Source organism: Lepidochelys kempii, chromosome 7, assembly GCF_965140265.1.
Source record: "Lepidochelys kempii isolate rLepKem1 chromosome 7, rLepKem1.hap2, whole genome shotgun sequence".
Lineage (NCBI taxonomy): Eukaryota > Metazoa > Chordata > Testudines > Cheloniidae > Lepidochelys > Lepidochelys kempii.
The window spans coordinates 76,494,591-76,508,583 of record NC_133262.1 but is presented as its reverse complement, the minus strand read 5'-3'; the positions used below and the strand labels follow the sequence as shown (position 1 = coordinate 76,508,583).

Sequence of the window (13,993 nt, the reverse complement as noted above, 5' to 3'; positions counted from 1 at the left end):
GGAAAGACAGAAATAAAGGCAAAGGTGGTGGAGTAGCCTTGTATATCAGTGATGAGGTAGACTGTAAAGAAATAAGAAGCGATGGAATGGATAAGACAGAGTCCGTCTGGGCAAAAATCACATTGGGGAAGAAAACTACTAGATCCTCCCCTGGGATAGTGCTTGGGGTGTGCTACAGACTTCCAGGATCTAATTTGGATATGGATAGAGCCCTCTTTAATGTTTTTAATGAAGTAAATACTAATGGAAACTGCGTGATCATGGGAGATTTTAACTTCCCAGATATAGACTGGAGGACAAGTCCTAGTAATAATAATAATAGGGTTCAGATTTTCCTAGATATGATAGCTGATGGATTCCTTCATCAAACAGTTGCTGAACCGACAAGAGGGGATGCCATTTTAGATTTGGTTTTGGTGAGTAGTGAGGACCTCATAGAAGAAATGGTTGTAGGGGACAACCTTGGTTCAAGTAATCATGAGCTAATTCAGTTCAAACTGAACGGAAGGATAAACAAAAATAAATCTGCGACTGGGGTTTTTGATTTCAAAAGGGCTGACTTTCAAAAATTAAGCAAATTAGTTAGGGGAGTGGATTGGACTGAAGAACTTATGGATCTAAAGGCAGAGGAGGCCTGGGATTACTTCAAGTCAAAGCTGCAGAAGCTGTCGGAAGCCTTCATCCCAAGAAAAGGGAAAAAATTCATAGGCAGGAGTTGTAGACCAAGCTGAATGAGCAAGCATCTCAGAGAGATGATTAAGAAAAAGCAGAAAGCATACAGGGAATGGAAGATGGGACGGATCAACAAGGAAAGCTACCTTATTGAGGTCAGAACATGTAGGGATAAAGTGAGAAAGGCTAAAAGTCAAGTAGAGTTGGACCTTGCAAAGGGAATTAAAACCAATAGTAAAAGGTTCTATAGCCATATAAATAGGAAGAAAACAAATAAAGAAGAAGTGGGACTGCTAAACAATGAGGATGGAGTGGAGGTTAAGGATAATCTAGGCATAGCCCAATATCTAAACAAATACTTTGCCTCAGTCTCTAATGAGACAAATGAGGATCTTAGGGATAATGGTAGCATGACAAATGGGAATGAGGATATGGAGGTAAATATTACCATATCTTAGGTAGAAGCGAAACTCGAACAGCTTAATGGAACTAAATCGGGGGGCCCAGATAATTTTCATCCAATAATATTAAAGCAATTGGCACATGAAATTGCAAGCCCATTAGCAAGAATTTTTAATGAATCTGTAAACTCAGGGGTTGTACCGTATGACTGGAGAATTGCTAACATAGTTCCTATTTTTAAGAAAGGTTAAAAAAAGTGATCCGGGTAATACGGGCCTGTTAGTTTGACATCTGTAGTATGCAAGGTCTTGGAAAAAATTTGGAAGGAGAAAGTAGTTAAGGACATTGAGGTCAATGGTAAATGGGACAAAATACAACATGGTTTTACAAAAGGTAAATTGAGCCAAACCAACCCGATCTCCTTCTTTGAGAAAGTAACAGATGTTTTAGACAAAGGAAATGCAGTGGATCTAATTTACCTAGATTTCAGTAAGGCGTTTGATATGGTGCCACATGGGGAATTATTGGTTAAATTGGAAAAGATGGGGATCAGTATGAAAATTGAAAGGTGGATAAGGAATTGGTTAAAAGGGAGACTATAGCAGGTCATACTGAAAGATGAACTGTCAGACTGGAGGGAGGTTACCAGTAGAGTTCCTCAGGGATCAGTTTTGGGACCAATCTTATTTAATCTTTTTATTACTGACCTCGGCACAAAAAGTGGGTGTGTGCTAATAAAGATTGCGGATGATACAAAGCTGAGACGTATTGCCAATTTAGACAAGGACCGGGATATCATACAGGAGGATCTAGATGACCTTGTAAACTGGAGTAATAGTAATAGGATGAAATTTAATAGTGAGAAGTGTAAGGTTATGCATTTAGGGATTAATTACAAGAATTCTAATTCTAAGCTGGGGACACATCAATTAGAAGTAACTGATGAGGAGAAGGACCTTGGAGTATTGGTTGACCACAGGATGACTATGAGCCGCCAATGTGATATGGCCATGAAAAAAGCTAATGCGGTCTTGGGATGCATCAGGCGAGGTATTTCCAGTAGAGATAAGGAGGTGTTAGTACCGTTATATAAAGCACTGGTGAGACCTCACCTGGAATACTGTATGCAGTTCTGGTCTCCCATGTTTAAGAAGGATGAATTGAAACTGGAACAGGTTATAGAGAAGGGCTACTAGGATGATCTGAGGAATGGAAAACCTGTCTTATGAAAGGAGACTCAAGGACCTTGGCTTGTTTAGCCTAACTAAAAGAAGGTTGAGGGGAGATATGATTGCTCTCTATAAATTTATCAGAGGGATAAATACCGGAGAGGGAGAGGAATTATTTAAGCTCAGTACCAATGTGGACACAAGAACAAATGGATATAAAGTGGTCATTGGGAAGTTTAGACTTGAAATTAGATGAAGGTTTCTAACCATCAGAGGAGTGAAGTTTTGGAATAGCCTTCCAAGGGAAGCAGTGGGGGCAAAAGACCCATCTGGCTTTAAGGTTAGACTCGATAAGTTTATGGAGGAGATGGTATGATGGGATAACATGATTTTGGCAATTAATTGATCTGTAACTGTTCATGGTAAATAGGCCCAATGGCCTGTGATGGGATGTTAGATGGGGTGGGATCGGAGTTACTAGAGAGAATTCTTTCCTGGGTATCTGGCTGGTGAATCTTGCCCACATGCTCAGCGTTCAGCTGATCGCCATTTTTGGGGTCGGGAAGGAATTTTCCTCCAGGACAGATTGGCAGAGGCCCTGGGGGTTTTTCGCCTTCCTCTGCAGCATGGGGCATGGATTGCTTGCTGGAGGACTCTCTGCACCTTGAAGTCTTTAAACCATGATTTGAGGACTTCAGTAGCTCAGACGTAGGTGAGAGGTTTATTGCAGGAGTGGGTGGGTGAGATTCGGTGGCCTGCATTATGCAGGAGGTCAGGTTAGATCATAATGGTCCCTTCTGACCTTAATATCTATGACTCTATGAAAGTGCTTTCAGGTGGGGACTTGGATCCTTTCGTCACTTGGTTCAGCCAGGATACTGCGTACATAGAGAAATTTCCCTACTATGGCGGGACAAATCCCCCGCTTACACACAGACTGAGTTGGAGGCTGCGGAAGAGTGGCCTGGACCCAGATTATGCCAGTCTATGCCTGGTGGAGATTCCCCCTCCCTGGGTATACCCAACAAGGAGCCAATTTCCACTCCCTTGCACTGCCTGAACGCCACAAAGGGAGCAGATCAGAGCTGGGAATCTTCTGTCAAATTTCTATTTTATTGCGCACAGCCCAAATGTACCTTTAACAGAAAACTCTACTGACATGGGGTTTATAAAGTGGCTATGTCACAAGAGAGTAAAAATTGCATAGACTTATTAATTTGCATGATGCGTCACTGATTATGGTACACAGGGGAAGCTATAATTTGCATAGATGTTTGGGTCATCCCTGTTCAGAAAGAATCTACATCTTGATAACCCTAGCAGATGTAATTAGGGATATAAAATTAAGGGTACATAAGCATGAGGACAAATATTTTTGGGCAATGCTGATTTTGTCAGCAAGTGCTTTATTGTTTCACTTGTCTTGGTTTTATGTGTTTCAACTATGTGAGCTTTTAGACAGCCCTCTGTATTTTCATGCATCTTCCATTGCTATCTGTATTCCCCTTGAGGGAGAGTAATTGAACAGACAGAGTGTCAGGAGTGACTCATTTAATCCAGTCAGGTGGTGATTAGGCTTTCAGAGCATTTGCATCACAGCAAGATGCTTGTGTCAGATTGTACATCTGAATATTACACTCAGCATTGAAGATTTAAAATGAAAAATGGACCAAGCGTGGAACAGTAGCTGAAGGTACTGGTATAGATAAGCAGCCTTGTCCTCATTGAGTTGTCTGCAGTGAGCGACAAAGATCTGTTAATTTTGCCTTTGCAGCTGATGGAAAATGATATGATAGCCCGATAGAACCAGCGACAACCTCCATACAAAAAATGTCTGTACAAGAACAAATAAAATGCAACCTCTTCCAAGAACCCTGAGGAAGACTGTGTAGCTGTCTGTAACTCTTTGTTCACTGCGGGATGCTTCACAATATGCTGTAGAGAGGTTTTGTTTTTAGGGTTTTTTTTATGAATGGTAAACTGGGAGGGGCATAATGTCATCAGATCCTGATGTCAGCACAATGAATGAAATGCTTGCATAGCAGCATATTGCTCCAAGACCAAGAAAACAGACACCGTCTCAGATTGGCTTCCTAGAACAAATTGTCTTTTGCTGACGAAATCACCATTCCCCCCACGTGTGTTAAATTATCCATATAAGTTAGGATTTAGATAAGCAGAGGACATGAAGATACACATCGAATAATGCAAATTTGATCTCTTACACATCCCTTTAAGAGCTGTTAGTGGATCGCCCTTTCTGCAGATACTGCTAATGGACTCAGTGAACTGAAGACCTGTCGCTGTATTTCTGTTGTTTTCTATCTAGCCCAATGTTCTGCTTTTGTCTGCAGAATTCTGTGTTAAAGCTACAAGCCCTTGAAACTGACTTGTGCTCTGCCTTTTTGCCAACCCAGGAAGAAACTCCTCAGCTGCAGGCTTTCAGGGATCCTCCAGCCCCTTCTTCAATTCAATCCGGTGTGCAAGCTGATGGGGCCAGTTGTGGAGGTAAGCTGCTGTGTCATGATGTGTCCTCATTTGCAATTATAAGATAGTCTTATGTTCCAGTATAATCTAATATTTGCAGCCCCATGGAACACAGCACAGATTAAGTGTGAATGCTGAAGCACAATGAGCTGCTGCAAATGCTAAAAAATGTAAACAAAGGGATAAGATGTGTTAGTAAGGGTAGAAATAAATTGCAACAATCTTTTACTTTACTTAGGTACAGCATTTTGCTTTAGAGGCAATTTTAAGAGTCCAAATTCCTTCTTTTTCAGTTTGAGCTGCTTGTTTCTTTCAAGAGAGTACGTTCTTTATTTCTTTACTGTGTTACACTGCATTGTGATATTCTGCCGTTTCATGTAATTCTGTTTTGCAGTTTTTTTTGTCAGAGCAATGTCACTTCATTTCTCCTATTTATTGATTTTAATTTAATGCATCAGCAGAGAGATAGTGAAGGTGAGTTTTACAGCACATTGATTTTAATCATTCATGAATCTGCCTTGTCCATCTTGCATATTATGATGTGTTCCTTTTTCTTTTCTTAGCCCTACACATGGAAACGAATTCCTCCAAATAAATGGCCCTAACACTCGGCATCATTTTCTGTCTGTTCATAGCTTATAATCACAGAGATGGCAGAATCATGATTTTAGGCAGAAGGAGAATCATTGGCTCTGAAAAATAGGTCATAGTTAATGAGACTAACATACCCACATACTGGAATGATATGTAATCTTAAATTGTGTATGGTCCACATTAAGGCAAAATAGGTCAGTAATACAAGGTCTAAACCTAATTCTACAAGGTAATTTTATGGATAAAAGAAAGGTGAGTTCAGAAAAGCTTATGTCAGAAGCTGTTGTTTGTTTGGATTTTCTGTAAAATGCGATTATTTTATATTATTTTTATTACTTACGCTATTCCACTTTAGACATTCTCAAATGATGTCTATGTACTGCAAAAAATTAGGGTTACATGTACATGTAATTCCTTATCATTGAAAATCTAAGCAATGCAAAGGATGATGCATACTGTAGCCAAAAAGAGTGTGTAACGTTTTGGCTTCTGAGTTGATTAGGAATAGGTTGTTTGGTTTTGTGGGTGTTTTTTCTGGCTGCTGCAACATAGGTGGAAAAACACTTAACAGGTTTCAAATACAGCTGTAGGAATTCCTAACAAGCCTAGTTTCTCACCAGTATATTTGAGTCAAGAATGGAGACCATGCAAATGCTACACAGGCCAAAGGGGTTTTGTAGTTTGCACTAAAACTGCATTGGCTTTTCCATTCATTGGCAAAGTCAATTTTTTGTCCTTTTCCAATTTAACATAAATATTTTGCTTCTGCAGTTTCATAATTCATAATCAGAGAACACTTGATATTAAATGGAAAACTCTGCAATCTTTACCTTTGATTTGATTCTGACTGCATTTAAACTGTTAAAAATCTCCCACTTCAAATAACACTTACAGCATTAATCTGTTAATTTACATTTACACAGCAGGATACTAGAAGATGTAGCATTTCTCTCACACAGTCCAAATAGAGCATGATCTGCTATTCAGTTGTTTCCAACTTGTGCTTTAGGGGAAGCTTGGCTATGCATTGATATGCATTTGATATACATTGTTTTGCGGTAGCACCTGCTTCTTGCTGTTTTTGTTTACTGGCTTCTTATTTTAACATAAACAACACTGGTCCTTTTTCTCTCTCTTAAACTACTGGTGGAATTTATCAGTTCAATCAGTTGAAATACAGTAGTCGCAAAGGTCTAGATTCTGCTATCAGTTATATCAATGTAAATCTGGATGAAGTCAGTGGATTTATACCAGGATAACTGATAGCAGAATCTGGCCTTTAGGGTATATTTAGTGCTGGGCAAATAATGGATATTTCAGTTCATTGGAAATTTTGAAATACTGGAAAAAAATATGTTTTGGGTCAAACCAAAAATGTGTTTTGTTTTTTTTTAATTTTCACTGAATCAAAAAGTTGAAAAAATGTAGAGTTGTGTTGAAATGTTTCAATTTGGGGGCATTTTGCCAGAATTTTACCAAGGAGGACTAGATTGCCAAAACACATGGGCTAGGGAGATGGTGAAGGAGAGGAGAGAAGGACCTGCAGTCCCTTCTAATCTTTAGTAAAGTGGTGAAGGTACTCTCCAGGGATGTGGAAGACCTGGGTTCAGTTTCTCCTTCCGCCTTATGTGGAGACAGAGAGTGAAGTTAGGTCTCCCGGATTGTAAGAGAATGCCGTAGAAATTCAGAAACTGTTCCAAGTCGACCAAATCTGCGTTTTTTTCCGTGAATAAATAGCAATATTTAAAATTTAAAATGCATATTTTTTTAATTTAAACATGATTACGTAATAAATTTCACTTCTCATTTCACATTCCAATTAATAAAAGTAAAGGGAATACCATTTTTATGAACCAAGGCTAACTAGAACATACTGGCAAAACAATGGAGTGCTTAGGACAGCATTTTTTTCCTAGGGATCCCAAAATGTTTAGTGATTCTCATTATATAAGTCCCTGAAGACTGTGTGGGACAAGCATGTTCAAATTTACTTACAAACCCGTAACTCCTTGAACCAGTGTTTGTATAAGGAAGCTATGATGAATTTCAATGATCGTGTATTCAAACATATTAAAATAGGAGGAAATAAAATTAATAAATGTAAATTATTACTTAGCATAACTTTGGGGTATGTGGCTACACAGCTAACACAGAGTATGTATCTAACTGTGAGTGGTTGAACTATAAGAAGTTTTACACATCTTTTATGAAAAATGCTAATTCTCACAGTCACTGACACAGTATATATTTTAATGCATATGTATATTATATTTATATATGTGGTTTTTCACACGTAACAGATGTGGATAATTTTTATTTTATTTAACTGTTTAAGAACATCATGTGAGAACACAGACTTGAAATTGTTTCTATGGTAGTTTTGGTGTCCCTATTGATCAGGCATATTGCATGTTTTGCATGAGTTACTAGCCCTTAGCTTAATGTCAGATTATGAGCTCTGGTTTAGTGCTAACTTGTCGGATTAGGATAGATCTAGGATTGGAGCCAGTTTGCTGGTTTGGGTTAAGGATGGTTTTAGCTTTTGATTTTTCACTAAGGTTAGGTCCAACTTGTGAGGGCAGGCATAGGCACAGGCTAGAGTAAATGTTGGGCCCATTCATTGGTCTAAGCTAAAGCCTGGGATCCTTTTCAGGGCCCAGGCTGGAGTATAGAGTTGATGCGAGGATTTTGGCCTGAAACTGTTAAGATTGGGGCCATCTTGTGAACTTGGGCTAGTGCTAGGATGCCATGAGTTTAGGACTGTGGCTATGGTTGACTTGGGGCTGTTTTATGGGCCCTATTTAGAATTGTGCTTGGGTCCTGTGACAGGGGACACACTCACCTCTTGCAAGCACCTCTTGCCGGGTGGGTTTGAACCTGCACTCACTCTCTCTCTTCACGGTGCTCTCTAACTGCTGTTGCCCTTGTCAGGCGGGTCTTCAGTGGCTCAGCCCTCCAGCCAAGTCACACACAATCAATATGCATGAATGCACAAACCCCTTCCAGGGTAAGAGGTCCAACCGGGCTTGTCCCTGTGCCATTGGTAATGTCTTTAGCCATTCCTCTGGGCTCAGTTCTCAGCCCCTTCTGGGCTAGCTTTAAGTCTCTGTCTGCCTTGGTATAGAGCAGTGTCCTAAGGGCTTTCTCCCTGGAGACTTTTTAAGTCCTGCCGTTCACTTGGGCCTCTAAACAAGCCTTATCCCCTTCTTGGGGCTTAGGACACCCTGCCAATGGCCGGTAGGGGGACCTGTACCTGCCAAGTACTCCAGGTCCTGACCCAGAAACCCTATAAATATCAGCCACATGCTGCTTCCTGCAATAGTTGCTGCTGCTATTCTCTGGGCTACTTCCCACGTACCCCCTTTCTTTTCACCTTTACCTCATGGCTGAAGTTCTTCGTCGCAGAATGCCAGTGTCAACAGAACTCATCTTCTGGTTCTCCCTGGAGTTCCAGTAAGAAGCATCTTTCTTGCTCCTCTGGTCCCTGCCAGGAACTGACTAGCTCAGCCCCTGTAACTCCTTTTATTTGAGCCTGCTGAGCTTTGATAGGATGCTTCCCAGGCCAAGAGGACCCACCTTTACTGCTCCTTTTCTGGGGTGGGTTGTGGTAGGACCGCAACGCCTCTAGCAGGGCACCTCGAAGGGCCTGGTACATCCCATCATAGGTCCAATTTAGGAGCCCAGGTTACTTTTAGGGCCAGTTTGTGTGTTTAATCTAGGCTTAGGGATACGAGTAGTGCTGTGGTTGCCTTATGCCCAGCCAAGCTGTAATGAACCCCATTGTTCAAACTTTGTCTATCTCTGTCTGACCTCATAGTGCTGTGCACACTTCCACTTATGCCGTTGAAACTTATGTCACTCAGAGTTGTGTTATTTCACACCCCTGAGCAACATAAATTTTGCCGTCATAAGTGAAAGTAAAGGAGTACTTGTGGCACCTTAGAGACTAACCAATTTATTAGAGCATAAGCTTTCGTGAGCTACAGCAAAGTGTAGACATGGCCTTAGCTTGCCCTGAGAACAGTCAGTCTTCTTCCCCCCCGCCCCCGCCTCCCTGCCCCTCCACTGGGCAACAATGCAACATATAGGGAAAACTAAGACCCGCTCGGGACTCATAAAATATTACAAAAAATTCCCACTTCATCACACCTTGTATTTGGCAGAAGTACAGATTTGTGAACAGCCTCCACCAAGAGCCCCAAAATCAGAGTGCAAAATATGGAAATCTTTCTGCTGCCCTTGTGGTATTCACGGACCTGCCAAAATGTTAACACTGCCATTTTTGTTTGACAGTGCAAAACCCGGTACTTAATATGGTTTCAGAATAAGATGTGTCATAAAAATAAAGGGAAGAGTAACCACCTTTCTGTATACAGTGCTATAAAATCCCTCCTGGCCAGAGTCAGAACGCTTTCACCTGTAAAGGGTTAAGAAGCTAAGATAACCTCGCTGGCACCTGACCAAAATGACCAATGAGGAGACAAGATACTTTCAAAGCTGGAGAGGGGAGGGGAAACAAAGGGTCTGTCTGTCTGTGTGATGCTTTTGCCAGGAACAGATCAGGAATGCAGCCTTACAACTGTTAGTTAGTAAGTAATCTAGCTAGAAATGCGTTTAGATTTCCTTTTGTTTTAATGGCTGGTAAAATAGCTGTGCTGGATGGAATGTATATTCCTGGTTTTGTGTCTTTTTGTAACTTAAGGTTTTGCCTAGAGGAATCTCTGTGTTTTGAATCTGATTACCCTGTAAGGTATTTACCATCCTGATTTTACAGAGCTGATTCTTTTACCTTTTCTTTAATTAAAATTCTTCTTTTAAGAACCTGATTGATTTTTCATTGTTCTTAAGATCCAAGGGTTTGGGTCTGTGTTCACCTGAACAAATTGGTGAGGATTTTTATCAAGCCTTCCCCAGGAAAGGGGGTGTAGGGCTTGGGGGGATATTTTGGGGGAAGACGTCTCCAAATGGGCTCTTTCCCTGTTCTTTGTTTAACATGCTTGGTGGTGGCAGCATAGGGTTCGAGGACAAGGCAAAGTTTGTACCTTGGGGAAGTTTTCAGCCTAAGCTGGTAAGAATAAGCTTAGGGGGGTCTTTCATGCAGGTCTCCACATCTGTACCCTAGAGTTCAGAGTGAGGAAGGAACCTTGACAAGAGTACTTCCTTTTAATTATGCTAATAGATGGTCAGTAGCAGAAGCTATTTCCACCCCTCCCCACAATGATTCCTTATGTTTCTCAAAGCTGGAAAATTATGTGAAATTTGAAAGAAGTTAATACAGTTCAATCCAGAGGACAGCACAGTATTGTTTTTGAGAAAAAAAATGTAGGTTAGATTCATGTACTGTAACTGTATTATGTCTTCTAAACCAATGAAAGAATTCACTGCCAGAAGATAATGTTGTTTACCTTTGCTATGTAGCATTCATTAATCTCTGTTTATTTCACATGTGAATTGTTTGTGCAAGTCACCAACTTAGGCAGGGACAATGGCCTACATTTCTTCAAAATTCCTTTCTGCATATTTCACTGAAGGAAGGATTTGGATACTCGATAAATTCTGCAAAATATATGTCTTATAATCTGTTTTTTGTCAGTTGATAACCATGAAAGTTATAGAAGAAAGTGTAAACTTTTAATTTCATTTACATTTACATTTCATTATAAATCACCAACTTACACTATATTTGATGGGTTCACAAAATGTAAAATGGTCATTTATATTGAGCTACTTTAAAAGGATTCTATAGTGCTTACACTGTTAGCTAACAAGTGATGTTTTGTAACTCTGGAATAGAGTATTTTGTCATTTTTAACATAATGAAATGCATTTGTAATATTTTATTTTGCATTTTTATTTTACTTGTTTTCATTTTTAGGAGCAATATAAATAGTTCTGTTTGGAATATTAATCGATACAGTGAATAGAGTATCTGTTTACAGTTTACCACATTACTTATTCAGACACTATATGACATTAAAAGCATGGTAGAAGCATGTTATAATGGTTGCAAAGTGTTGTGCTAAATAATTAGAATTACGGTTGCCCGTTCAGCCAGGAATGCTGGAACAATTTTTGTAGTGGGGGTGCTGAGAGCCATTGAACCAAACTGTAAACCCTGTATATAATGAAACCACTTTAAGTCAGGGGGGGCTGCAACACCCACGGCACCCCTAGTTCCAGCACCTGTGTGTGCAGCTATCTGGCCAGGCCAACAATAAGCAGCAACATCTTCCCTGTGAAGACAAATTAAACAATATAGCCAGTTCTCCTACTCCACTGAGCCTGAGGAGCTACTAGTGTGCTGGAGAGGAGAATTTGACCAATGAAGTAGAAATTATTAAGCCAAAAGTTATTGGATAGAATTGCAAACAAGATACATTGGCCTTATTTGTCACAACTAGTGCTGGTCAGGAAATTTTTCAGTGAAATAGATTGTCATCAGAAAGTGCCAATTAGTCGAAACTGAAACTTTTCACAGAAATATCTTGGCTTTGATAAGTTTCCTTGGGAAGGTTTCTCTGTCCAGGATGGAATTTCTGGTCAAACAAAAGAGAGAGAGAGAGAGAGAGAGAGAGAGAGAGAGACCGACCCCAGAATAGGCAATTGTATAAGTAGGAGCATTGCCAGCAGATCGAGGGACGTGATCCTTTCCCTCTATTCGGCATTGGTGAGGCCTCATCTGGAGTACTGTGTCCAGTTTTGGGCCCCACATTACAAGAAGGTTGTGGAAAAATTGGAAAGAGTCCAGCAGAGGGCAACAAAAATGATTAGGAGACTGGAACACATGAATTATGAGGAGAGGCTGAGGGAACTGGGATTGTTTAGTCTGTGGAAAAGAAGAATGAGGGGGGATTTGATAGCTGCTTTCAACTACCTGAAAGGGGGTTCCAAAGAGGATGGATCTAGACTGTTCACAGCGGTAGCAGATGATAGAACAAGGAGTAATGGTCTCAAATTGCAGTGGGGTAGGTTTAGGTTGGATATTAGGAAAAACTTTTTTACTAGGAGGGTGGTGAAGCACTGGAATGGGTTACCGAGGGAGGTGGTGGAATCTCCTTCCTTAGAGGTTTTTAAGGTTAGGCTTGACAAAACCGTGGCTGGGATGAGTTAGTTGGGGATTAGGTCCTGCTTTGAGCAGGGGTTGGACTAGATGACCTCCTGAGGTCCCTTCCAACCCTGATATTCTAATAGCCCAGTGGCTATGGCACTCCCACATCCCAGGAGAATGCCCCAACAGCTCCAAGAGGAAAGACGGAGAGAGACCCACCCCAGCACAGCCAATAAGCCTGGTGGTTAGGGCAAACACCTGAGATGAGGGAGTGCCCTAGTCACTTCGCTATTGGCTATTCTGAGGTGGGGCTTGGTCTCTCTCTCATGCTCTCATTTGACCAGAAATTCCATCCTGGGCCATGAATCAGGTAGAGCAGGGACTTGAACCCGGGTCTTCTGTCTTCCACATCCCAGAAGGGTGCCATAAGCACTGGGGTATTGGCTATTTCCTTTCTCTCTGTGCAGCAGTTTTTTTGCAAGGTCTCAGTTTCATCCCAGTATGGACTGAGAACAATTTTGAAATCTTGAAATATTTTGCAGGACAGAAAAAACATTTTCTCCCCATTTGTACTCTCATCCCCTTAAATAATTCCCATGGAAAGAGGAACCAGTATGAACAAATTTATCAAAAGATATAAAAGCCATGCAGAGACTGTGCATGACCTGTGCTGACCCATAATTACACAATTTAGGAACATTTGGTATTGTGTTGCCTGTAACATAGAAACAATTGGACTATGTCTGATAAAATAATATTTATTTTGAAGGTGCCCAATTTTCTGCTTTCAAGGAGGGAGGCTGCTTGGAGCCACTATTTTCCCACTGCTAAACAAGCTCAGAGAGCTTCATTATCTATTGTGCAGATATTAATTAAAATACAGTATAACAGTTCCATCAAAATCTTAAGGGAAATGGCCTTTTTATCTCTGCAAGTCCTACCCTCCACCACGGGGAAATCCACAACGTAGTGCTCTAAATTAATAGGAGGTAGAGGTATGTCTTCTGAATTTTTGTAACATCATTGATTAAAATTTCATTTTTAATTAAAAGCAAAGGTGAAGGAACATTTTCAGATCTGCTGCTTAACTGGCATCTCCTTGCAGATCTGGGAGCAAATTAATGTTCAATTTCTCCTGCTGAAATATCCGAGAAATATATGCTATAAGGAATCCCTTGTAATGTATGTATGATACACAACTAATTCATGGTATGAACCTACATTAAATATAAAAATAATTGCAGACTCCATTTTTACATATAGATACAATTTTAGAGGGAAAATAATAAAATCAACTTTGCCTAGTTACACTATAATACATTAACTGTTAATATAGATGAAAATCTCTACCCATGTAGCTGAGAGAAAACTCTCTTTTGGCATTGAGAATTCTATTCTGGCTTTTGTAACTTGTTTGTACATATATTTTCAACAGGGCTTTGTAGATTGGTACAGGATTTCTCCATCATGAAGCAGCATCCTCATAAAAGCACTCCCCACAGGAAAAAAAAAGACCTACTTAAGGATGAAATTCTGGCCTATTTTGTGTAAGGTTGAGGAAGAGGGAACCGGGATTCTCACCCTTTCAATGGAGAGTCAGGGCAGGATATGGATAGTACAG

General features: G+C 40.4%; 1 protein-coding gene across 7 annotated transcripts in view; it reads left to right on the top strand.

The window, feature by feature from the left end:
• FAM13C (family with sequence similarity 13 member C) overlaps positions 1-13,993 on the top strand; it is a 200,954-nt gene that overhangs the window by 151,921 nt on the left and 35,040 nt on the right. For all 7 annotated transcript variants that reach the window (XM_073353371.1, XM_073353370.1, XM_073353373.1 and 4 more), the window contains one exon: positions 4,661-4,751. In XM_073353371.1, coding sequence (XP_073209472.1) covers positions 4,661-4,751 — 91 coding nt within the window. The remainder of the gene's footprint in view (positions 1-4,660; positions 4,752-13,993) is intronic.